This window comes from Manis javanica, chromosome 10 (assembly GCF_040802235.1).
Source record: "Manis javanica isolate MJ-LG chromosome 10, MJ_LKY, whole genome shotgun sequence".
Lineage (NCBI taxonomy): Eukaryota > Metazoa > Chordata > Mammalia > Pholidota > Manidae > Manis > Manis javanica.
The window spans coordinates 19751345-19778815 of record NC_133165.1 but is presented as its reverse complement, the minus strand read 5'-3'; the positions used below and the strand labels follow the sequence as shown (position 1 = coordinate 19778815).

The 27471-nt window shown below is 37.0% G+C and overlaps 1 protein-coding gene across 6 annotated transcripts in view; it reads left to right on the top strand.

The window, feature by feature from the left end:
• LOC108400924 (sestrin-3-like) overlaps positions 1–27471 on the top strand; it is an 85995-nt gene that overhangs the window by 40080 nt on the left and 18444 nt on the right. For 2 of the 6 annotated variants that reach the window (XR_012121997.1, XR_012121998.1), the window contains exons 2-5: positions 8718–8804; positions 10325–10507; positions 14876–15112; positions 18387–18535. Coding sequence is in view for 3 of the 6 variants with exons in the window: in XM_073214830.1 (XP_073070931.1) it covers positions 8718–8804; positions 10325–10507; positions 14876–15112; positions 18387–18392 (513 nt within the window). In the remaining 3 variants the exon portion in view is untranslated. Of the gene's footprint in view, positions 1–8717; positions 8805–10324; positions 10508–14875; positions 15113–18386; positions 27463–27471 lie in introns of those variants that run through there. The other 4 variants (XM_037003662.2, XM_073214829.1, XM_073214830.1 and 1 more) reach the window with 3 other exon arrangements.

Sequence of the window (27471 nt, the reverse complement as noted above, 5' to 3'; positions counted from 1 at the left end):
TTCATTTTAGGAGGCTTCAACACACCACTCACCCCAAAGGATAGATCCACCGGGCAGAAAATAAGTAAGGACACGGAAGCACTGAACAACACAGTAGAGCAGATGGACCTAATAGACTTCTATAGAACTCTACATCCAAAAGCAACAGGATATACATTCTTCTCAAGTGCACATGGAACATGCTCCAGAATAGACCACATACTAGCCCACAAAAAGAGTCTCAGCAAAATCCAAAATGTTGAAATTCTACGAACCAATTTTTCAGACCACAAAGGTATAAGAGTAGAAATAAATTCTACAAGGAAACAAAAAGGCTTACAAACACAGGGAGGCTTAACAACATGCTCCTAAATAATCAATGGATCAATGAACAAATTAAAATAGAGATCAAGGAATATATAGGAACAAATGACAACAACAACACAAAGCCCCAACTTCTGTGGGACACAGCGAAAGCAGTCCTAAGAGGAAAGTATATAGCGATCCAGGCACACTTGAAGAAGGAAGAACAATCCCAAATGAATAGTGTAGCATCACAATTATCGAAACTGGAAAAAGAAGAACAAATGAAGCCTAAAGTCAGCATAAGGAGGGGCATAATAAAGATTAGAGAAGAAATAAACAAAATTGAGAAGAATAAAACAATAGCAAAAATCAATGAAACCAAGAGCTGGTTCTTTCAGAAAATAAACAAAATAGATAAGCCTCTAGCCAAACTTATTAAGAGAAAAATAGAATCAACACAAGTCAACAGAATCAGAAATGAGAATGGAAAAATCACGACGGACTCCACAGAAATACAAAGAATTATTAAAGACTACTATGAAAACCTATATGCCAACAAGCTGGAAAACCTAGAAGAAATGGACAACTTCCTAGAAAAATATAACCTGCCAAGACTGACCAAGGAAGAAACACAAAAGTTAAACAAACCAATTATGAGCAAAGAAATTGAAGCGGTAATAAAAAAACTACCCAAGAACAAAACCCCAGGGCCAGATGGATTTACCTCAGAATTTTATCAGACATACAGAGAAGACATAAAAACTATTCTCCTTAAAGTTTTCCAAAAAATAGAAGAGTAGGGAATACTCCCAAACTCATTCTATGAAGCCAACATCACCCTAATACCAAAACCAGGCAAAGACCCCACCAAAAAAGAAAATTACAGACCAATATCTCTGATGAATGTAGATGCAAAAATACTTAATAAAATATTAGCAAACAATTCAAAAGTATATCAAAAGGATCATACACCATGACCAAGTGGGATTCATCCCAGGGATGCAAGGATGGTACAACATTCAAAAATCCATCAACATCATCCACCACATCAACAAAAAGAAAGACAAAAACCACATGATCCTCTCCATAGATGCTGAAAAAGCATTTGACAAAATTCAACATCCATTCATGATAAAAACTCTCAGCAAAATGGGAATAGAGGGCAAGTACCTCAACATAGTAAAGGCCATATATGATAAACCCACAGCCAACATTATACTGAACAGCGAGAAGCTGAAAGCTTTTCCTCTGAGATAGGGAACTAGACAGGGATGCCCACTCTCCCCACTGCTATTTGACATAGTACTGGAGGTCCTAGCCATGGCAATCAGACAAAACAAAAAAATATAAGGAATCCAGATTGGTAAAGAAGAAGTTAAACTGTCAATATTTGCAGATGACATGATACTGTACATAAAAAACCCTAAAGACTCCCCCCAAAACTACTAGAACTGATATCAGAATACAGCAAAGTTGCAGGATACAAAATTAACACACAGAAATCTGTAGCTTTCCTATACACTAACAATGAACCAATGGAAAGAGAAATCAGGAAAACAATTCCATTCACAACTGCATCAAAAAGAATAAAATACCTAGGAATAAACCTAACCAAAGAAGTGAAAGACCTATACTCTGAAAACTACAAGTCACTCTTAAGAGAAATTAAAGGGGACACTAACAAATGGAAACTCATTCCATGCTCGTGGCTAGGAAGAATCAGTATCGTCAAAATGGCCCTCCTGCCCAAAGCAATATACAGATTTGATGCAATCCCTATCAAATTACCAGCAACATTCTTCAATGAACTGGAACAAATAATTCAAAAATTCATATGGAAACACCAAAGACCCTGAATAGCCAAAGCAATCCTGAGAAAGAAGAATAAAGTAGGGGGGATCTCACTCCCCAACTTCAAGCTCTACTATAAAGCTATAGTAATCAAGACAATTTGGTACTGACACAAGAACAGAGCCACAGACCAGTGGAACAGATTAGAGACTCCAGACATTAACCCAAACATATATGGTCAATTAATATTTGATAAAGGAGCCATGGACATACAATGGCGAAATGACAGTCTCTTCAACAGATGGTGCTGGCAAAACGGACAGCTACATGTAGGAGAATGAAACCGGACCATTGTCTAACCCCATATACAAAAGTAAATTCAAAATGGATCAAAGACCTGAATGTGTCATGAAACCATTAAACTCATGGAAAAAAACATAGGCAAAAACCTCTTAGACATAAACATGAGTGACCTCTTCTTGAACATATCTCCCCAGGCAAGGAAAACAACAGCAAAAATGAACAAGTGGGACTATATTAAGCAGAAAAGCTTCTGTACAGCAAAAGACACCATCAATTGAACAAAAAGGAACCCTACAGAATGGGAGAATATATTTGAAAATGACAGATCCGATACAGGCTTGACATCCAAAATATATAAAGAGCTTACACGCCTCAACAAACAAAAATCAAATAATCCAATTAAAAAATGGGCAGAGGAACTGAACAGACAGTTCTCCAAAAGAAATACAGATGGCCAACAGACATGAAAAGATGCTCCACATCACTAATTATCAGAGAAATGCAAGTTAAAACTACAATGAGGTATCACCTCACACCAGTAAGGATGGCTACCATCCAAAAGACAAACAACAACAAATGTTGGCGAGGCTGTGGAGAAAGGGGAACCCTCCTACTGGGAACTACTCCTACATTCCACTGCTGGTGGGAATGTAAATTAGTTCAACCATTGTGGAAAGCAGTATGGAGGTTCATCAAAATGCTCAAAACAGACTTACCATTTGACCCAGGAATTCCACTCCTAGGAATTTACCCTAAGAACACAGCATTCAAGTTTGAGAAAGACAGATGCACCCCTATGTTTATCGCAGCACTATTTACAATAACCAAGAATTGGAAGCAACCTAAATGTTCATCGGTAGATGAATGGATAAAGAAGATGTGGTACATATACACAATGGAATACTACTCAGCCATAAGAAGAGGGCAAATCCTACCATTTGCAGCAACATGGATGGAACTGGAGGGTATTATGCTCAATGAAATAAGCCAAGTGGAGAAAGAGAAATACCAAATGATTTCACTCATCTGTGGAGTATAAGAACAAAGGAAAAACTGAAGGAACAAAACAGCAGTGGAATCACAGAACCCAAGAAAGGACTAACAGGTACCAATGGGAAAGGGACTGGGGAGGATGGGTGGGTAGAGAGGGATAAGGGGTGGGGGGAAGAAGAAGAGGGATATTAAGATTAGCATGCATGGGGGGGTGGGAGAAAGGGGAGGGCTGTACAAGACAGAGAAGACAAGTAGTGATTCTACAAAATTTTGCTATGCTGATGGACAGGGACTGTAAAGGGGTTTATAGGGGAGACCTGGTTTGGGGAGAGCCTAGTAAACATAATATTCTTCATCTAAGTGTAGATTAAAAATAATAAAAAAAAAATAAGAAAGAAAGAGAAGGGAGATTACTCCCTGATAGAATAAAACTAACTGTAAGTCAGCGATTAATGCATGCTGTAAATATCCTTAATTTTGATCACTCAAAGGGTGTCAGATGATCGGCTATGGATGTACACTTTTCTGATAATATTCCTTTCTCTTAAAAAACAAAAAAGCATTTCTTGTGTGGCGACTTCCAATGAGTTCTACACAATGGTATAAAGGGCATATCAGAGTGTGGGCAAAGGGTCTGTTTGTGTTTATACAGAGGATCAAAGCCTAATTTGGCTACCGAGAAAATGAACTAAGATATGATATGAAGAAGAACTCCCAACATCACCACTGTCTGGAAGAGATATACCAGAAGATGATCATCAAAAAACCTCAACAAAGATCCAGGCGATGCTGCAGTTGTAGCTGCATTCATCCCACCGGTTCCTGGACTTGCCATTGGAATGAAGAAGGAGATATCTAAGCTGGCCTGTGCATACAGTAAAACAACAAATTTGACTGGATCTATACTGTTGGAACTCAACCAAGAATTAGAAGTGCAAGTTGTAGCGCTCCAAAATCTTACAACTACAGACTATCTAATGTATGGGATGTGAACATTTCCCAGGAATGGGTTGTTTTAATTTGTCTGATTTCTCTCAAACTGTTGAAGTACAGTTGGACAATATCCATTATATCATAGACAAATTTTCACAAATGCCTAGGGTGCCTAACTGGTTTTCTTGGCTTCACTGGAGATAGCTGGTAATTATAGATCTGCTTTGGTTATATAACTCTATTCCTATTATGTTAATGTGTGTGCACAATTTAATTAGGAGTTTAAAACCTATACATGCTTAAGTTCCTCTACAAGATGATATGTCAAAGAAATAATCAATCTTCCCATGTTTTCTTCCATCTGCTACCTCTATAGCTTTTCTTCTTCCTTCCTAATTACAACCCTTAAGTAGAATTCGTGCCTCATATCAAATTCACCGAGTATCATAACTCCTCCAAGTGATAAATATACCTCCAGACAAATGCTGGGCATAGAAGCCACAGGGCATAAATCTGCAAAGAAGTAAAAAGCTAACCTTTTCAAACAATATGGCTTCTCACTTACCAACTTTACATTTCCCTGTATGGCCCCGGAAGATGACTGGTTAGCCAGAGACAGGTAAGATTCCTCAAGGTAGGAACAACCTAAGACAGGCACAGTCACAGGGGGGCCATCAGGTGAGAAATTGGGGATCAACAGAGGTGAGGCTTAGAACCTCACCCCCCCTGTTTTGAGAGAAATCTTCTGCATCCGTGGATGTTTTATTGCCCTTGTCTAGCTTGGATTAACACATAGTCTACAGGCACACACCTGATCATCTACATTTGCTCTCTTACAACACTAAACTATGTTTTCTACCTTTATCTTGCATCTACCTACCACCTCAGCATTTTATTAAAAATAATAATAATAATAAAGGGAGAAATGTGGGATCCACATATAAATCAAGTATAAAAATCAAATGAATATTCATATTTGACCTGATTGTTTATAGTTCATAATGAGTGATCAAAACCGAAAGTTTTTGTTATGACTGCCCTTGTACTGTTCACCATGTAAGAACTTATTCACTATGTAAGAATTTGTTCACCATGTAAGAACTTGTTCGTTATGCTTCAGAAGATTGGAGACTGATGAGAATTAGGCTGGGGGTGGATTAATGATTGTGCATTGAGCATTGACTCCTGTATACCGAATTTTATTGTTGTTAACAACCATTTGATCAATAAATATGAGAGATGCCCTCTCAAAAAAAAAAAAAAACTAACACTCAGTCACACCACTGGTAATCCATAAGTTGTGAATACTTAATGGATAGTAAATTTAACAGTAAGCATTGTTACGGTTCCCATTTCTTAAATTAACCTCTACTTCTCCAAGTTTTACATCTTTCTTACTTAAAACTTCAAACCTTTACGCTACGTATACTTACTCCTATTTTATTCAGGGGGAAAAAAAACATAGGTCAGGCCATTGCTTGGGGAGTTACATGTAATCTTTGAATTTAACCTTTCCTTAGCTTTCAAATTAAGGTCTAAGAGTAACTGGCATATGTTAGATATGACTTTATAATGAAGTTTAATGGTTTTCAATCATGGCAAATATGGACTAAAAAAATCTATGGTGCTATAGAATATGACTGAAGGAAATGACATTTGAGGAGTCTACTGTGCATGCATGTTAGGGGCTTACCCTGTTACCTTATTCACACAACGGCCCTGCGAATTTTCTTTGGTCTGAGACCTAACACTTTCTAATTTTATATAATTCTATTTATTCTGTTTTAGTTCCCTGGCAGTAAATTTGCGCCAATTTAACTCTTCTTAGATATTCATCATTAATACATAAAACTTCTTTTAAAAACAGGATAAAAGAAGACCACGTGCGTTTATTCCAGAGAAGGAAGTAATTTTATCTGTCCTAAAATATACTAAGTGTTATGTGTATGTATACAAAAAGCCTTAGTTGTATCAGAATATCTCCATTTCTAATACAGAAGTAAACTTGTGGTTGCTTTTGTTTCTTATTTATATGTCAGAAAACTGGAAATATTTTATTTTCAACTTAACTTAAAAGTTTGTATATATAATAATCTACCTTCTTATTTTAGAGTTAGATAGTACTGCTAGTCTAGGAAAATAAAAATTTTACCATATTTCATTTCAAACATAACTTTTCTGAACAAAGCTGGTAACTAATAAAATAGCCTGAAGGTTTTAGGTTTTAAAATGGCTGTGGTTTCATGGTGGTTAAGAGTTACAGAAATGTTAAGATATTTTGAAATGAAAAAGTAAGTTTCCCAACTAGACCTAATAAAATATGATATTATATCCCTAGTAGTTACTCCTTTCATGTGGCTCTAAGTCTCTGGACAGCATGTCACAGAAGGCCCAGTGCAGTCTGCACCTTTGGTGAGGGTGGGAGTCAAGACTGTAAATGCAGAAAAAAGACGTTGTGAAATGACGCAAGGAGATGATAATCCTTCACAATGTACAGGACCTTTTACATTCCTGGATGTCTCTCAGATATACTTGGACTAAGAAAAATTTAAGAAGCACTAATTGAGTTTTTCTCTGTTTCAAGGAGTTACTAACTCAGGTTAAGTACAGTTTTGTAAACTAATTCGCTGTTGACTGCAAAAACATTACTTATCTTAAAGCACCAGAATCATTCCTATATTGTTCTGAAATTAATAAATATTTATGGGACATCTGTTATATTGCAGCCATTATTTTAAAAGAAGGGATGAGTAGAATTTAAATAATACATGCCAGGACATTGCCAGAGTCAGCAATTCCTTCAACTTCATTTCACCTTTTAGTGACCTTAACATTTAAATGAAAATGTTAAAGGAAAATTTAACAGAAATGTTTTGGGAACTCAGTGACTACGCATTAGAGAGACTGTTGTGCTCTGCCTGCTTCCCTCTTAGGGCATACGGGCTGCTCTTAGTGGACTGATTGCCACATATACATGAAGACTTCCTGAAACACAGCAATTTTCACAGTATGTGTTGGAAGGTAATACGGTTTGCAGAAGCCACTGATTTTTCAGGATCTGTCAAATCATATGAATCTATTAATATATTTTAGGTATCAGTTAAACAGAAGAAATGTCTGCTGGGGAAGACAAAGCAAAAACAACATTCTATGCCTCATCGTATGTGGTTTATCTGGATCCTGTTTAATATGTTTTTAACTATTATCTTGGTCTTTGTAGTTGATGAAATGGGGAAAATGAACAAATGCAAGTATATTTGACTTTAATTAGCTGAAGTGAAATTGCCTCATTTTACACTATTGCAATTAACATTTTCTCACAGTTTACACTTCCTTTGGGATTAGATTTTCCTCAGTCAGTAGTGCCTTTGCATAATTTGTACATATTTTTCAAAAGAGACTGTAAAGCCAGCCCTGAAGAGTGCTTTCTTAATGGCAGTGTGGATCTCTGGAAAGACCATTGATCTAGATTTTAGGAAACCTGGATTCTAGACCAGGCTCTGCTGTTACCTTGAATTTAAACTTGAATCTGTTTTCTCACCTAAAATAAGGAGTATGTTCTGCTTAAGTCTAGAACTCTAGCTCTAAAATATCCATAATAATGAACCAGTCCTAGAATATGCCCACATAATTCCCATAGAGCTGGATCCTTCTACAAGGTGCTAATAACCTTTTAACACCTTCAGAGCCAATTATTGGTGTGATGCTTAAGCTGTCATTATGTGTCAAGCTCCATATAAATAACCTGTTTTTGAGAAAGCTCTTTTGATTTCCTAGAATGGAGGGTGTCCATTTTAATAAATTATCTTGTTTTTTAATGATTAATATGATAGGCTCAAAATAGGAATGCCAGTACTTAAGTGTACTTAATTTTTCAATTAACACTTTTCCTATAAATTTTCCTATAAATATTTTCCTTTGTCCCTATAAAAAGTTCAGAAGCCCTTTTTTATGTTGAATAGCAAAAACAAGCAAAGGATCAAACTGAAAGTATTTATCTTAAGATAGTGTGATTAAGTATCTTCATAGGTTGCTGAGATAAAATTTTAAGTATATGTAATCAAATGCCACTTCTTCAGCCTCACCGCAGACCGGTATGTCGACAGCCAAGCAAGTGAGCCCCGAAAGCTTTGCCGTGTGCGCCACGCAAAGGAAATGGGAGCTTCTTCTCTCCGGTTTCATAGCTGTGTGTGTATAATGTTCGTTAATTTGACATTTGTTGTTTAATAAATTGTGGTCCCAGAGCCAAAAATGAGTAGTGCTTTCCTTTTTGTTTCTGGTATGAACAACTGCATAATTTCTGTGGCTGTTAATATCAAAAGAACAATCATTTGCTTCTGTAGTGGCATGATTTATGTAAACTACAGATCGGTTTACTTTTTTAATACCGTTTCGTGTGTCTTGGTGTCCAGGTCATCCAAGCAGACCCAGCGGATGAGCGCACCAACTTTCTGGTGGAGGAGTACTCGACGTCCGGCCGCCTGGACAACGTCACGCAGGTCATGGCTCTGCATGCCCAGTACCTGGAGTCCTTCCTGCGGAGCCAGTTCTACATGCTGCGCATGGACGGCTCCCTTCCCGTGGCGCACAGGCCCTACATTGCAATAAACGTGCGCCTGGCCTGTGCCCCGCCCCCACCTGACATCGTCCTCGCTCCTCCCACCTAATGTTCCGGGTGTGTGCGCAAAGCTAGCAGCACTTTATAGGGATAAGAAGCCTGTGCACTTTTGGATACATTTTGAATGCTTTATACTACTTAATTACTTAACATTTCTCATTTAATTATCAGTTTAATCTCTTATGATTAAAGATGGTTGTACGATCCAAAGCAATATCGCTGATATCGCACAAGTTTTGTTTTTGTTCTTGATATCTTGTTGTTTTTATTATTAATACAAAACAGGTTGTAACATTTTGTTTAGTCCTTTTATACAGGAAGAATATTACTGATTTGGCCAACTAAAAGGGAAATACCAGTCAGCACCCATAGAGATGCTGGATAAGAGGAAAGCTCTGAAATGAGTTACAATATTTCTCAGTATCGTACTTGGCACAAACTAGTTAATTAGTTAATACTTTTGCGGGGAGAGACTTATAAATTGGGACCATAGGCAGCAAGAATGAGAAAGGTAGGCTGAAACAGTGTTACAGTTGGACTATGACAGAAAGGAAGGAGAAGAGCAGGATGCAGGTCTGCCTGTTAGGAGAGACTAGAGCAGCTGGGCTGGCAGAGCCAGCAGAGGGGGCCGTGAGCTGGCAGATTGGTTTTTACAAGTTTGATTTGATCATCTTGTCTGTGCTGTGTCACTTTCACTTTGAATGACAAAAGGGTAGCATCCTGTGTTTTACTGAATGGTGAGCCTGACTAATTTCAGCTTAAAGTTCTGGCAGACTTAGAATGCTTACAAACTAAGAGATAAACAAGATACAGAAAATAGAAAGAACAAAATAGTGCTATTTTACTAAGGATCAGCTCTGAGTAAAGGAGCAGTGAAAAGTGCTTTGCATGGATTTACCAAATTGTCAGTATCAAGGCTGATTTTGAATGCATAGGAAGGAAGATGTCAGGAGCTTCAATTCTACCTCAGTAGGGTGCTGTGCATGGATAAGATGTGAAATCAGTTATCTTAAAGGGGATAAGAGGTATCCAAGTTAGCATGCATTCTGAATTGGTAAGATACAAATTAATAACATTTTATTATGGTTTAAATAGAATACAGTTGATATCATTTACCGTAATGAAATGGACATGTATTTTCTCATGTCTAGGTTGACCCAAATTCTAGATGAGGAAGTGACCGTCTTTGTGTAACAATTATTTGCTTATACAAGTATCCATGTATTGACTCAAAAATCTATGGCAGCACTGTGATGAAAGTTCTAGGAGGAGGAGGGATCTGTAAGAAAATAATTATTGGCCATAAAAATTATTAAACTCCATCTAAATTATTTGTTTAGAAAAAGTAGGACTCTTTTTTAATGATTGTTTAATCAACTAACTCTTCCTTTTGGGTTTTAGGCTGCAGCTAGGCACCAGTGTTCTTATTTAATAAACATGCATGTGGATGAATTTTTAAAGACAGGAGGTATTGCTGAGTGGTTGAATGGTTTGGAATATGTACCACAAAAGCTGAAAAATCTTAATGAAATAAATAAGCTGCTAGCACACCGACCCTGGCTGATCACAAAAGAGCACATTCAGGTACTGAGTGTTTCTTTGAAATAAAAACGAAGTATACTAATGAGATTCTAAGAGTTACATGGTTTTTTTTTTTTTGCTTAAGAATTAATTTTGCTTAATCTTTAAATAATTATAGGAACTCAGAAAATAAATAATATTAATATGTGTAAAAGAAAAATTTAGAGTCAGTGGATTTAATGAATGTACAAATGAATACTTTAAGTAGTTAACTATACAAATGCTTCCGTGAGTGGCTATGAGAAAAGTTGGTTTCTTTTTCAAGCAATGGGTACAATAAAGGAAGCCCTGGCGCAATCAGAGACCTGAGTTCTAGTCCTCTGCTCTTACTCACAAGTTTACGACCTTTAGTAAGTTAACTTCTGAGGACCTCAGTAATTTCCCCTTCTATAAAACGAGGGACCTAGATTAAATGAGTTCTATACTCTTCTCTAGTTCTAAGTGGTGTGTGAATGCTTAAAGGCCTCTAGAAGCTGGAACTTAGAAGAGAAATAAAGCTGTGATTGACTAGAGCACTTGCACATCGAAAGGAATGCCCATCAAAAGCCTGCAGAGTGAGGCTATTACAAATACCCTTAGCACTATGTGTGTACTTGGTAACTACTCAGTGAGAGCTGTCATGTCAGTTACCATCAATGGAAGCCTTAAGTATTAAAAATCCCTGCTTCTAATGCATAGAAATGCCTGTTTTTAAAAAATCTTATTAGACTACATGTTTATTTTTTGCTCAGTTAAACCAAACTTAACTTTTTTTTCTCCCAAGCATGTGTGTTCATTTTAATTTTTCTCTTTAGGGATTGACAGTATAAAACTTGAAGGTCTCTGTTTTATAAAACACGTATATTCAAAATACTTTGATGAGCATTTTAATCATGAAGACAGCATGTCACTGCAAATCTGGTTAAAAGTCTGGTAGTCACTCAATGGTACCAACAGCAGCAATAGCTGGAGTCTTAATCATAAATATATTCGGCACACACATCTCTGACTGGCCAGCATTTACAGTTGCCACTTTAAGCTCAGGGATGGAAACTCTCCACCCACTGACACGCTCACAAACCGCAGTGGGGCCGTCACGACATGTCTGTTTTCGGAAGATTTCTGGCTTCCGTAGCTTCAGTTTCGGCGACACTTGTACAAAGTCGCATCCATTCTTTTTGAACAACATGTACCATGTGTGCAAAGGTGGCTGGTTCACAGACCGTATAGATCCCCCATGATCCTGTGTCTGTGTAGGAAGTGTTGAAAGGCCGAAAGCTGTGGCAGAGGCCCCCTCGACGAGCTGGGCCAGTTTGCTAAGTAGATTCACTCCCCCTCCAGAAAGAGCGATCCTGGTGGCCAATTGGCATGTGCATGGCCATGAGACATAGTGCACCCAGAGGTGCCCAGCCTAAACCAGACTCAACTGTTTTCAGTCTGTATGCTCTCAGACTTTGTGTAGCTACCTGGGAATGTGAGACACAATGCTGTGCTGAGGTTTATATTCTAGTTTGATGATGTGTCAGTTAGATAAAGGAATTAATTTTAATTAATGTAATTAGTCTATGCCAGATACTTTGGTGGGTCTAAAAAGATAGACCCTGCCATTGGACATGCTTGGAGTCTAGGGGAGGAGAGGCAGAGATAATGGCCACAGCACAGTAGTTTATGAAGGCATAAAGAGAATGGAATCAGGACGTTTTATGAAAGAAGTGATATTTGAGGTAGGTCTTGAGGACTAAGTGGAAATTTTTAAGTACAGAAGGGTATTTCGGCCAGACAATAATGTATGAAATATTATGGTGTCTTGGAAAAGTAGCTAAGAGCTTCAGGTTAGGAATGGTTATGTAAGGTGGAGAATGGGAGATGGGAAAAATTGGGATCGTATTGTGTCTGACCCAATGAATACTGTGTTCAAGAATTTGTGTTTTATCCTCAGGAAACTATAGTCTCCAGAGTAATGGTACCTCTGGGATACATAAGACAGTCCTTCAAAATGCCAGAGTGTGTGTGTGTGTGTGTGTGTGTGTGTGTGTGTGTGTGTGTGTGTGTATTCTTAACCTGTTAGGTTTCTGCATTTTACAATATTAGTACTACAGTACATGTATAAAACTAATCTATATAAAATGTATTTTGTAAGTACATATTAACATAAATAAATGTACATGCTATCAGGAGTTAGGCCTCCCAATTGTTACTGTCAGAAGTATATATAATCAAAAGAGCTTGAGATCACAATGATAAATAATCAAGATCCATTAAAGGTTTCTGAGCTGAATTGTAGTATAAGCATTTTCAGCGAATGCAGAAGATAAATTACAAATGGTCTAGTGTAGAAGTAGAAACGCCAGACATAAATAGTTGCAGTAATCAACCTGCAAAATGATTTTTTTTAAGCCATGGAGAGATAAAGAGGAGAGGTAAGACTGTATGTTAACTATTCTCAAGAATAATCAGGACTCGGTGACTGGTAGGATAGAGAAAGGGAGTAAGTAGGACAGGAGAGTAACTCTAAGGTGTCTTCCTGACTGGGCAGAAGGCACTGCTGTGAGCAGGATGGCATACACAGGCCTGCGAACAGTCTATGACATCGATACAGTGATGTCCGGTTACAGAAGGAAATACAGGTCCATAGTTCAAGGTAAGGGATAGATTCAAAATAAGATCAGGTATATATTTACAGATTAGCAAAGGTCAAGTTCTAAGAATGAATGATCCTTCCAGGAGTTACTGTACCAGGAAAATCATGAGTAGAAAAGAGCAAGCCAGCATTTTGGAGGGGCTGTGGGAAAGGGGGGCCTGTGAGGAGGGAGGTGCATCTCAGGCTTGAAAGGATGCAAAGGACTCATGGAATTTCTGAGGTTGAGGGAGATTAATTTCAGGAAGGGAGGAAGTAAAGAAAATGTAAATCCTGCAGAGATGATAAAAGATAAGGACTAAAAAGGAATAGATTTGGCCTTTTGGAGGTCATATGTGACCTTACTGAAAGAGCTTCAGGATTTGTTTAAAAAAAAGAGTCTAGATTATAATGAATTTAAAAAGTATTCGCTGTCCTTTCAAGTTTAATAATAACCCTGCAAAGACTGGTAAAGGCATTATAAATTCTACCAGTCCCTTGGGAAAGCTCTTTGGCAATACTATCAAAAATCATAAAAATATTAATATTCTTTGACCTAAAAATCCTATTAGGAATTATTTCTAGAATATGAGCAAAGTTTCCTTAACTTCATTAGCATGAAGATATTATTAATAATAGCAAATAAGCAAAAATGTAGGAGCAGTTGACATATCTAACAGTAAGGAATAGGTGCAGTAGTTGTGTACATGCATTAGTGTAGAATATATCTCATGCTTAAAATTAATATAAAACATTGTAGCCTCAAGAAAAATGAACATGTCAAAATGTCAAGTTTGAAAAGCAGATAAAAGTAGATGCATACTCTGATTATATCATTATTCTTATAAAAATAAAAGGTGATGTTTGAAAGATACTAGGGTGGTTGAAATATCCTTTTCTTTTCCCTGCACTTTCAGTAATATGTTAAATTACATGTGTGCAAGCGCACAAGCATAGTAGTTAAATAATGGACAGTAAAGCAAAAGCAGGTTTTGGTTTGGGGCTTTAGCTGTGAAGTGAGTGAGAACGAGGGTAGGCTTGCGGAAGGAGCAGCACACATGCACAGAGAGAGGACACACTGATGGGAAAGAAACCCCAAGGGATCCACAGATGGAACAGGCTCTGGGAGAAATTGGGTACAGAGGTGTCACTGTTTTGAATGGCATCTCTTGTGGATCCATCATTCAGGTGAAAGATCAAGTTAAGATAGTAAGATATCATATGAAAAAGTGCTTTGAAACTTTAAAATTCTTATTGAAATGTTAGGTAGTATTCTACAGTTTATGGCATCTGCTACAGGCTCTTTCTCCATCAGAGTAGATGCCTAAAAGATAACTAAAAGTTGACTTACTGAATTTGATTCTTATGTGATTTTTAAGGTAGAGTCTCTGCTTAAAACCTTAAAATGAATGGTTTTGGTAGATGTTTTGCTAATCCCTTCTAACTCCAGTGTTCGCTGATTCTCTTTTTGGCTTATTAAACATTTGTCTTATTAAAATAATACATCAAAGTGCTTTGAAGGCAGAAGTTCCATTGTATATATAAGGAATTTAGAAGAAGCCACAATATAATTCTACTGTTAGGTTTGATAGTTTTCATGTAACATTGTTTGACCAAAGCATGTATCTTTAATATGAGACATTTTTAAAAGGGAATTTTAAGTTTATTGCTGTAAAATTTTATTATAAAAGAAATTTGGTAGATTTTCCATGCTTTCTAAAATTGCTTTGTAGTATTCTGTGATTTTCATTTTCACTTTTACTTTCTCATTTCAGAAACTTGTCAAAACTGGAGAAAATAACTGGTCTCTGCCAGAACTGGTACATGCTGTGGTCCTATTGGCACATTATCATGCGCTGGCAAGCTTTGTTTTTGGTAGTGGCATCAATCTGGAGAGAGACCCAGAAATATCCAATGGATTCAAGCTGATATCAGTCAACAATTTCGGTGTGTGTGATCTCGCTAATGACAACAACATAGAGAACGCATCCCTTGCAGGCACCAACTTTGGGGTTAGTTTCCTTAACTGCTTCTCTTTACTATTTTGCCTTTAAACTTCCTAATGTTAAAAACATCTGGAGAGATTTTATTCTCTGACTAAACAGTATATTATACACTTGAAATATTTTTGCATAATTTTTACTACTATAAAAATTTAACCTGTACCAGAAGTTCTGTATTATCTTTGTTCTTTTTTTTAAAATTAATTAATTAATTTATATTTTATTTTGTTATCATTAATCTACAATTACATGAAGAACACTATGTTTACTAGGCTCCCCCCTTCACCAAGTCCCCCCAACAAACCCCATTACAGTCACTGTCCATCTGCATAGTAAGATGCTGTAGAATCACTACTTGTCTTCTCTGTGTTGTACAGCCCTCCGCATGCCCGCCCCCAACATTATACATGCTAATTGTAAGGCCCCCTTTCTTTTTTTCCACTCTTATCCCTCCCTTCCCACCATCCTCCCCAGTCAACCCTTTGGTAACTGTTAGTCCATTCTTGGGTTCTGTGAGTCTGCTGCTGTTTTGTTCCTTCAGTTTTCCTTTGTTCTTATACTCCACATATGAGTGAAATCATTTGGTACTTGTCTTTCTCCACCTGGCTTATTGCACTGAGCATAATACCCTCTTGCTCCATCCATGTTGTTGCAAATGGTAGGATTTGTTTTCTTCTTATGGCTGAATAATATTCCATTGTGTATATGTACCACATCTTCTTTATCCATTCATCTACTAATGGACACTTAGGTTGCTTCCATTTCTTAGCTATTGTAAATAGTGCTGCGATAAACATAGGGGTGCATCTGTCTTTTTCAAACTGGGCTGCTGCATTCTTAGGGTAAATTCCTAGAAGTAGAATTCCTGGGTCAAATGATAAGTCTATTTTGAGCTTTTTGAGGAACCTCCATACTTCTTTCCACAATGGTTGAACTAGTTTACATTCCCACCAGCAGTGCAGGAGGGTTCCCCTTTCTCCACAACCTCGCCTCATATGTGGAATATAAGAACAAAGAAAAACTGAAGGAACATAACAGCAGCAGAATCACAGAACCCAAGAATAGACTAACAGTTACCAAAGGGAAAGGGACTGGGGAGGCTGGGTGGGAAGGGAGGAATAAGGATGGGAAAAAAGAAAGGGGGCATTATGATTAGCATGTACAGAGTGAGGGGGGCATGGGGAGGGCTGTGCAACACAGAAGACAGGTGGTGATTATACAGTGTCTTGCTACACTGATGGACAGTGACTAGTGGGGTGTGGGGGGTGGCTTGGTGAGGGGGGAGCCTGGTAAACAGTGTTCTTCATGTAATTGTAGATTAACGATACCAAAATAAAAATAATTAATTCCATTTTATAGAAAAGCATTTTTCTTTAAATATTTTGAATCTTAACATGTACATATGAATACAGTGGTAAGGATTTACCAAGAAGGGGAAAAAATAATCAGTAATCAGTAGGGATAAGGTAGAATCAGACTGAATTTGAGAATCCTTCCTGAAAGAATTGACAGCTAAAAAACAAACACTGAGTCCCTCTAGATCACTGTAGTAAGTGCTGGTTGCTTTGTTGGTTTATTTATTATTTTTGAAGGAATGGTAATTATAAATAAAACTAAGCTCTCATGAAGCTTCCATCAGAACACAAAAACAAAACTATCCATCAGTATAAATTAATGGCCTTTAAGTTTAGAAAATAAACAATGAAAGGACAGTGAGTAAATGAGTGCATGAAATTGAATGGTCTAATCAGCAAGGCAAACTCTTTTTGAAGAATGTACCTTTTTGAGCTAGAGTGTAAAGGATTTTATGGAGATAGTTTTTTAGAAAGGAAATTCTCAGTTATGAATATATTCAATTAGACTCTGTAGTGTATCCTTTCTGAGAGAGTATCAGAAAGCCTTAATGGAATAGAATTAGAATTGATTTGTTAAGTAAAGTATTTTCTATAATTTTAACTTAAAAAAGAAATTTACTGAACAATCAACTAATAATGAAACATTTTGCATAAAAGATGCTATTAATGTGGTTAAGTAACAGCTATTAGACCATTTACCATCTTAGACAATAAGTTATCATAGAATCCTCACATTTTAAAACATACATTGTACTTAGCTAATTAAGAAAAATAAATACTAATAGAATTTAATTCAGTTATGATAAATATATTCGAGATAGTAAATCACATGTCGTGGTTATATTTATCTGTAGGATGCTACTAAATAGTTTATATAAAATCCTTGAGATAACTTTTTTTAAACTAAGCATTATGTTTGGGATAAAAATTAAGTGAAAATGTGGAAGTGAATCCCACAAGCTCTCACTACTTTTACCCTCCTGTCTGCCTCTCTAGCCATTTCCTCTGCTGTCCCTTCTGTTAATATGGATGAACTATCTGCTCCTGTGCACTTGGGCACAAAATCCCATCTCCCCTCATCTTCTGAAGGTCCTTATTCTAGCGATTCTGCCTTCTTTCTCCTGCATAATCAGTTTTACTCTTTATTGGATCTTTCCCATCAGTATAGAAACATGCTATTTCTTTCATCTTTAAAAAATAACTCCTTTCTTTACTCTTCTTTTCCCTCTGATTGTTGCCTCATTTTTATGCTCCCATGCACAGCATATCTCTTTGAAAAAATGTTATATATTTACCATCCCTATTTTCTCATCTCCCATTCCCGCTGGAACCCACTATCCTGTCAGGCTTTTACTCCTACCTTGCCAAAAAACCTTGGCAGTGAGGTAGCCAGTGACCTCTCTGTAGCTACTCCAGCGTCAGCCCTCGGTTCTCACTTTCCCCGATGAGTCAGCGGCATTGGAGAGATGGCTACTCCCTCTTCCTGGAACGTTTGACTCCTGCCTTACTTAGGGCTGGACCCTGGAGCCCCTTCTCCTGATACTCGCCCAGGTGTCAGCCTCTCAGAGACGCCCTCCTGCCCACCCTGTCACAACCACAGCTGCTCTCTTCCCAACTTCCTGTGCCCTCTGCTCTCCTTAGTGGTTACCGCCACTGACATAGTATAGGGTTGTCTTTTTAATTTTTTTTTTCTCCAGTAGAATTTAAATTCCATGAGACCAGGGATTTTTGTCTTACTTTGTTCAGTAGTGTATCACCAGTTTGCAGAAGAGTACCAGAAGGTACATGGCATATGACAGGCACTCAGTATTTGTTAGATGAGTTAATGAGTGAGCTCTTGGTATTTAATTACTAGGTAATAAAAGTCTCAGTATAACTTTAGAAAATTTTATTTTGTCATTATAAAGCTGTTGTCACCTTGCTCATAGGTATGATGACTATGATTATGGAGAAGTTAATCAATTACTTGAACGAAGCCTGAAGGTTTACGTTAAGACAGTGAGTGACCTGCTGTCCTGAAAGAACTAGCAAGCGCATGTATGATAGTTACTGGCATCAGTTCAAACACTCAGAAAAGGTATGTTTCAGGACCGGACATTTTACCATAGATAAAGGTTCAATATAATTAGCAATCATTATGAAAAACTATACAGGAAAATAGTAAATTAGTGCCATTATGAAAGTGGCATCAGCTAGCCATCTGTTTACTTTAATTTTACTAAATTTATGTTTATTGAATATTAACTAAATTTTGGTTATATTTAGTCCAATGTGGTATATAAAGTTTAGTATTGACCTTTGAAAGATTAGACCCAAATATTGATATTTTTGAAGTACATTTGTGAAGGCGTCTATCATTCTAATGATTAATAAAAATCAAGCCTACTGAGATGTTGTTAGATGTAATTGTATCTTGGCTCAGAAGGCATGTCCATTTAGAGATTCATTAACTCTAGCCATTAGAGTTAACACATTAGAATAATAGTTTCTCATTCTAATTGGTAATTTAGTATTTTGACAATATAATGCAAGACCTTTGAGCCAAATATATTATTTATTATGTCAGAATATTTCTTTGGATGAAATACATAAGAATTATTATTTAGGACCTAAAAAGTGTTAAACATCTTTACCAACATTACCATATAAGAATTGGCTTTAAATCCTACTGGTTACTGAAACCCAAATTTCTCCCCCCCCATGACTTGGCCTAGTGGTCTCCCTCCTCGTAGGCGATCCAGAGATAGGCACTGTAGGGTGTCGTAAGTGTCAAGACAGACCCCCATTCAGCTCATCACCGTGACTTCAGCCAGATTCAGCCGGATCTCACTGAAGAGGAACATGGGTGGCAGTGTTTATGAAACTGACCATCAGAAAAGGCTTTTCTTCTTGTTAAAAATAATTTTTGCACTTATCAGCACATGGAGGGTGCTCAGCAAATATTAACAGCACTCTCTAAAAGGTTTTCAAGGTGTAGAGATTATCAGGACTAGTAGCTTGGGGTACATTTTTTTATAGGTCATAGTTGTAAACCAAGTATTTCAGCAGTTTTGTCCTGCCTGGGTTATTGAGAAAGGTCCATGGTAATCGAAAATAGAGGATTAAGAATTTGAACCCTGGAATCTGACAGACATGGATTGAATTCCAGTGTTACCACTTACCAGAGGCAGGCCCTTTGGTAAATTGCTCAGTCATTGTTTATTTTGTTCATTATATAAAACGGTGGCCATAGATACCAATACCTCATACAGTTTTTGTAAGGATCAAATGATAGAATATATGTGAATTTTTACACGCTGCCTTGCAAGTAGTGGGCTCCATAAATGTTTAGTGCAACTATCTTGGCCAAATCTAACTCATTATATCTATCAGTCAGTATCCATTTATGGGGATTGTCATATGATTACTCAAAACTATAGCCTTTTAAATACCAAGTGAGACATGTGAGTGACTCAAATAACTTTTTTGAGAGAAATGACAGAAATAAATATTTTTGCTTGTCTCTTTGAACATAGCAAGTCATAACTCTCAGCTTGTGTATCACCATCCTGGAGTCTCCTGGAGGACAGAGAAACCCAGCTTAGTGATAATGACAACAGCCCTTTGCAAAACTTCCCTGAGATTGGGTGGTTCTTGTTTCTTCCTTAGGTACATGGCCAGTGATCAATAATGAAGAAAAGTCCTCAGAGATTGCAAATAATTAATAATATGAATAATTAAGGAAACAGACAGTAGAGGCAGAACAAGTTGCATTTGAGCCAAACTGACAGGCATGGATCCTGAAAAATCTTGTTCTTTTATGTTATTATTTTGAAATTTTCATGTTTCCTTTTTAAGAGTCTTTCTTGCTCTGCCCCTCAGGTGGAGGCAAAGGGAACCAGGAAGGTGTAATAGGAGGGCAAAAGCAGTGGGTGGGGATCTACAAATGAAATTGTAAGGCTCTTTTAAGTGGTTATTGTCTTGCAGAGGGACTTAGGTGAATCTGGCATACTTGTTGCTGTTCTGCCTCAAAGACAGTCAGGTAGGAGACCTGCCTGGACTCTTCCTTTGGCTCACTGTCCTTTCTCTGGTTCATCCAACAGCTCTGATGCAAGTAGGAATGAAGGAATAAGAATCAAGAAGTGAGAAACTGTCTTTCCTTCTTAGATATGAGCAGGTAGAGCATGTAAATGTGAATTAAGATGACAGTCAGAAATCTTCAATACAAAACATTTATGAGCTGTACAGTGGTGAACAAAACTGTGGGCCTAATTTGAATTTATACACCTCAGACAATCCTAATTTTTCTAAGATGGTTCTGTTTTATACCCTTGAATGTAACTGTCTTGTTGGGGAGAGAAATCTTGCATAAACATGAAACAAATTGCAAGGCCTATGTCTCGGGTAGTGTAGCATAGTGGTTCCCAGCATGAACTCTGGAGTTAGATCCCTGGGTTCAAATCCAATTACTAGCCTTTGGCAAGCTATTCAATATCTTAGTGTCTCTATTTTCTCATCTGTAAAATGGGGATGACAATATCATTAACCTATTAGAGTTGCCAATTAGCGTTGTGAAGATGAAATGAGTTAATACATGTAGAGCGCCAACAACCCTTTAAGTAGATATTATTAACTCCAGTTTACAAATGGAAGCTACTAATCTTTGGATCTTTGAAAGACTTTGATTTGGATTCTACCTCTTAGATGTTTGGCCTGATCAAGATATTTAAAAATAACTGGGCTAATGTTCAGGGGACCATGTCTACCTCCCAGTGTTGTTAGAATTGAATGAGTTGATGCATGTAAAGCACCTTGTACTTGCGGCTTTGCACATCTCTAGAAAGCATTGTTCATGTTATATTTCTGTAAATGGGATACCACTTTCATTTCTAATACAGAAATCCTTATTTAGTAATAATATTCAACCTCTTTTAAATAGGGTCTAGTAATGAAAAACACTAAGTGATCCATTATTTCTGAGGATTTTTTAATTGCCAGCAAGTTCTTCATTGTGATTAACTGACTTCTTATGAGTCCACTGAGCCTAGTTCTGCTCTCTTGAATGGCACAGAATGACTCTAGCATAGACTCCTCACAATCCTTACATGAGGTGGGTGAGGGAAAGGTAGGGGTCAAGGGTGTCTATGCAAAGATTCCTGGGATCTGTGAACTTAAGTGGGAAAAAAAATGACATCTTTATATTTACTTATCTCTAAGTTTACATTTCCTTTGATTATGAATATAGACAACAAACCACGGTAGTTTTAACAGTCACTATGAATTATTTGTCAACAACAGAAATCACACACGTTTTTCTAGCACATTCCAGCTGTTCCAGAAAGTCTGAAATACCACTGACAGCTCAAGTTTGTGATCCCAGAGGTTATTCGACCTATTAGCTGCATCTTGCATTTGTGTGCTAATAAAAAAACATGTATGTTGCTACATTACAAACTTCTTTTAAAAATATTTTGGTAACTGAATTTAAATATAATTGGTTTTCTTGGCATCCTATGTGTTATGGTTTGTGCATTTAAAAACATTATTCTTAGAAAGCATCTGTACGTGTCACTGAACTGCCAAAGGGCGTTTAATTCCTTGTTTGAGTCAGGTCTTCATATATTAGAAAACAGCTATTTCCCCAAGCTTTCTCTTTCCAGACCTAAAGTTCCTAGTATTCTATCTCAGGATATAAGTCATCGTCAGGAAGGGCAGCCTGGCAGGAGCTGGTGTGGGAAAGGAGATCCTCCCACTGGACAGATGGTGCAGGTGGCATGGGAGCAGGGGCACTTCCTGTGTGGATGGTACAGAGAAGGCCAACAGAAAGTGCACAGTGTTTCAAGCCAGCAGTCCGTGTGCCTGGATGGCATGGAGGGTGTAGATGGTAGTAACAAAGTAGCAGAGGTGTGCCAGCTAAAAGACAGAGCTGAGAAGGGGAATGCACATAACGTGTCAGGCAGCAGGCTAGGCAATGTGCAGACATGATTGGTTTTATCATCACAGCAAACCAAAATGGTAGATATGATTTCTTCATTTTATATATGAGAAAACTGAAGTTCAGTGAAGTTTATATAACTTACCCAAGTTCACCCAGCTGCCAGGAAACCAAGCAGTGAGTCAGGCTGCACCGGGGGAAGCCAGTCAGTTGGCGAGCATTTTCTGGGGCATGGTGGGAGAATTTCAGCTATTGTGAATGTGGCTGAATTAAGCAAGACCTTAGTTCTAAAGTGACTTGGGGAATTAGGCAAGATGTCAGGATGCACTTAGGCACAGTGAGCAAAACAGAGACCACTTATCAGAACAGATCCCCAAAAGAGTGCCCATGGGTCTAGCACAAAGGGTAGCAGGCACTGACCCTTTCACCTCCATGCCTTCGCTCATGCTCTTTTTCCTGGTTGATTCCTACTAGACCCTCTGTTTTGACACCCAAGCCCCACCCTTCTTCCCATTAGGTAGACCAGATGCCTGTCAACTATCATCTGCCATAGTGGCCTCAGCCAATTTTTAACACCCGTCTTTGCTTTCTCTTAGATATTTTCCCCTTTTGACCTGGTGTGACTTAACAAAGGCATGTAGAATCAAGGCACTCATTTTCAACTGAGATGGCCAGTTTACCTAGAGTCACAATTAAATGACTAGCAAGAGTGTCAATGAGTGTATTTCTAAATCAGTAATTATTCACTTCAAGAAAAATGTACTGATTATTTAATCTAAAATGGTCAATGAGGTTTTTAAATAGGTGAATGTTTCCATTGTGTACTTTCCCTTGGGTATTTGAAACCCAGGTGTGCAAGCCGTTACGCAAAAAAACAATATTAATTATTCTTTATGCAAAAGATTTATTAGATGTGCATTAGTGAGTCTGAAACACTGTATAAAGGACAGGATTCACCCTAGTGTTGGAGACTGAATGCACCATAATAGAGACAGAATTCATTTCAATTCAGGCAGCATGTATTGAGGAAATGCTGTTAACGGAAGGTACTTACTCAGAGTGATTAATCAGTAAACAAGATATGCTTTCCTCCCTCAGAGACTTTTTTAGTTAATGAGACAGACATAATATAGAAAAACATATAGAGGTTTAAATAAAGTGTTAGATAACAATACCTTCTTCCAGCTAGAAATAAGTTTTTAAAGGGCAGACATTGTCTTTTTCCTTCCTCCCCCGCCTTCCTTTCTCCTTCCTTTAATTAAATTTAAAAATCATACAGAGCCTCTAACACACATGCTTCTTACAAGAGATTTTTAATAAATTTCAGGTGGATATGTTGAACTCAAGTATTCTCATTAAACATTTCACGATGGTAGGCCTTCATCATTAGGCACTGCAGAGTGTATGTCTACATGAATACTCAAAGAGAAACTCTTTTTTGCAAATTACTAGTTGATTTATTTGCAAATGGAAAGATTTTCCTTTTAACAGTCTCCTGGGTGATGATGGTGGTGGTGATATCAGATTTTATCTGTGCAGATAGTCTGAGTGTTACAAGTCAGGTTGATTTCCCGGAGCTGTAGTTTATTTGTAAATGACATTGCTGTACTAATAATCTCCAAGATCTCAAATGGCTCTAATGCTTCTGTACTTTATTAACACTTATCATGAGAGCCCCATTTTTTATGCAACCCGTGACTCAGTTTTATAATGGTCATTCAGTTCTATAATGGTCACAGACTGGTGTGAGGGAAGTGTCAAGATGTTTTAAGTGGAATTTCGTATAACACGGTTTAGCATTAAGAAAATTGTGTGTATATTATTTATTGGTCAAATTTAAGTCTGAAAAATTCCCACATAAAATAAAAGTCCTCCAAAACTTTATTAACTGACTATGCTGGCAAGCATCTTCTTACATAATACCAAAAAGACTTATTGAATTAAAAATACATTAGCATATGAACTTTCAACCACATAAATGAAACTTAGTTTTATGTGTGTTTGAAAATGGAAAGAGATCCTTAATATTGAAGCAGCCATGACTTTCACCTTCAGAATGTTAAAAGTACATTGTTAAAATGTAAATTATCATGGGGAAAACAGTGTAGCACAGAGAAGGCAAACTGAATCTGTGGCATCTTACTACACTGATGGACAGTGACTGCATTGGGGTATGGGTGGGGACTTGATAATATGGGTAAATGTAGTAACCACATTGTTTTTTCATGTGAAACCTTCATAAGAGTATCTGTCAATAATACCTTAATAAAAAAATTTTTTAAGTAAATTATAAGTAGTTTGAAAACTGAAAGTTTTTCTTAAAAATCAATTTCTTTGAATTAAAATATTGAGTGCTCTGGAATAAAATGGAATATATACTGCACACTTAAAGAGATTTCTTTTTGAAGTTCACAGAGCTTTACAAGTGTGAATAATGTGCAAAAGCATTCGCCCCTGCTATTTATGATAGTTATATAAAGGAGGGTAAGAGAATAGTCTTTAGGACTTTTTTTTTAAGTTAAAGTTCTTTAATTATTGACATTGTGACTTTCAGTTAAGTGCTATATGTTTGGATTGAGCCTTAACCTTTCTTGTAATGCAAGCAAAAAAGTGTAGAGGAACACATAGGCAAAGGCAAAATAGCCCAGCTGAGACGTGTAATAGTGACAGGGGTGCAATAAGACATGAAACTAGCTAGAGAGGAAATGGACAGGCAACGGAGGCCTTTCTGTCTCCCATCCCCAAGTTCTCCCAAAGCTTACTTACCTTGTACCCAGGGCAATTTTGGTCTCTATGAGAACCCACCCACAACTGGTTGCCTAAGGGTTAATTCCTGTGTCTTTCTCTGAAAGAGGGGTGTTTGAAGCTGTAAAATGTATAAATAGAATGATAAGAAAGTGTAATTTACCAAGGTGTGAATATGCCCTAGGCATTATAAAAATGTAATGAGCCATAACTCTCCTATAGAACAGTTCTTTAAGACTTGAACACTTTTGTACTGTTTTGCCCTTTTTTGTTTTTTCACTGAGCACTCACCAGAGGAATGAACAGAGTGGTACTCAAGTAATATTAATATCCAATAATCAATAGGAGAAATAATAGCTCTAAAATATCACTGTGGTGTTAGATATTCCAAAGATACTTGCAAATACAGTGTGAATATCAAACTCTCTCAAAATTTAGAGTTCTAGTAATAATTACGCATATCATCATCTGATGTAGATAAAGAATAGCCTCAGAAACCCTCCCTTTGTAGGTCAGCGCTCACTGCTGCGTGTGCTGTAATTGCGTATACTAAATGAGCTACAGCTTAAGCTAATAATACCACACTGAGTCCTCGAAAGCTGTAATTATACAACGCATAATGCATGCTTGGCAAGATTTTCAGTGTTGGGAATCTACTGTCAAATAGCATCTGGCAGAGTTAAAAGTCCAACTTCGGGGTTAAAATAATTTGGTCTAGACTAAACTAATTCAGGGCACTGGCTCAAGCAGCATAACTCACATGCCTATTAGACAGACAAACCAATGATAATGAATCCTTCTAGAAATAGTGCAAAGTCTTAAATCATAATCACATTACTTAAAACACAAATCATTTGTAAGACTGAACATATGTCACATGTCGATGCACTGTGCTGGGTGCAGGAGACTAAAATAAAACAACAGGAGTGGAGGAGAGAATTTCTGACTGCCGATTACTCATGATCATGACATGGAGTGAATTTGTGTTTTTCACACAGATATGTGCAAAGTGCAATGAGTTACCAATACTACTGATAGCTCTGCTATCTTTAATGATGACCTACATTAAGTCACTACTGTTTTGTATGAAAATGCTTCCCTTAAACCTCCTGTTCTCATATTTTCTGATAGAATCACACAGGATTATCTTCATAAAAATGTTTCCGTTCTGAATTTCTCCCTCTTTGCTAAGCTGTGATATTTTACTTTGAGTCCTGCCTACTCTAGGAAGGGCAGCTAAGGTTATGTCATTGCTACAAATTTGTTTTTCCATCTGTCCTACTTAATAGATTCAGAGAAGTCCATTCTTTCTAATAAGGGTTAATTAATATTATCGTTTCTTTAGTATGCCTTAGTTTTGAATTCCATTTAGCTTACAAAAAGCTTTATATACAAATTTATTTGGTAGTGTGTAAAATACATATGCTTAAATTTTGCCAAGTGCCACATTTTTGTTCTAGTAGAAATTACTTGTAGGCCAAGTGATTTCTTGGACTTTTTAGGTAGTAGAGAAAAATGCAGTCTAACTGATTTAATTATTTTCAGGTACTTTTTTCTAAAGGCATCTAGATTTCTTGTGAATATTTTGGGAAATTTCCAGACCCTACATTATGTGTTTGCATGGAAACTTTGTCCAAGGTTATTACTATGGTGCATAATTTAATTTTGTACATATTGTTAGATTCAGGGAATGGTGTATATTTTCATGCAACTCATCCCTTGAAGCTCTTATTAAGCAATTAATTTGGACCATCAGCAAAAATGATTGCTTTGACTTAGACATTTTTTGATAGGTTATCATTTAGGAAACTATTCAAGAGATTTTTTTCATCCTCTAATACATATGATTAAATTTTCTTCTCATTATGAGTACTGGTGAGAATGTTGAGAAGTTAGTAAGTACAGCTATTCCAAGAAACTCATAAAATGTTGATTACTGCTCTGCTCACTGAGATAAAGCAATACAAGTGATTTACCCTTTTGTTACATAATACATTCCTGAAATACGTAATTATATTGAAAAAAAGGATTGAGCATATGAATAAGGAAGCCAAAAGTAATTATACGTGTTTATTAGGTAGAAATGAATAAGCTGATCACTGAAATGCAAAGCAGAAATTATATGTGCCATTAAACTAGACCAGCTGATTATTATACTATGCTCCTCAAGGGTTCAATTCACTGCTGCTCTTACTATATGTAGGTCACCTTACTGGTTTCTCTTTATCTGCTTCAGAGAAAGTACACAATTTATTTTTTTTTCTTTCCTTCTTTCTTTCTGTCTCCTTTCTTCTTTCATTTTTCTTTTTTTCTTCCTTCCTTCCTTCCTTTCCTCTTTCCTTCTTCCCCACTTT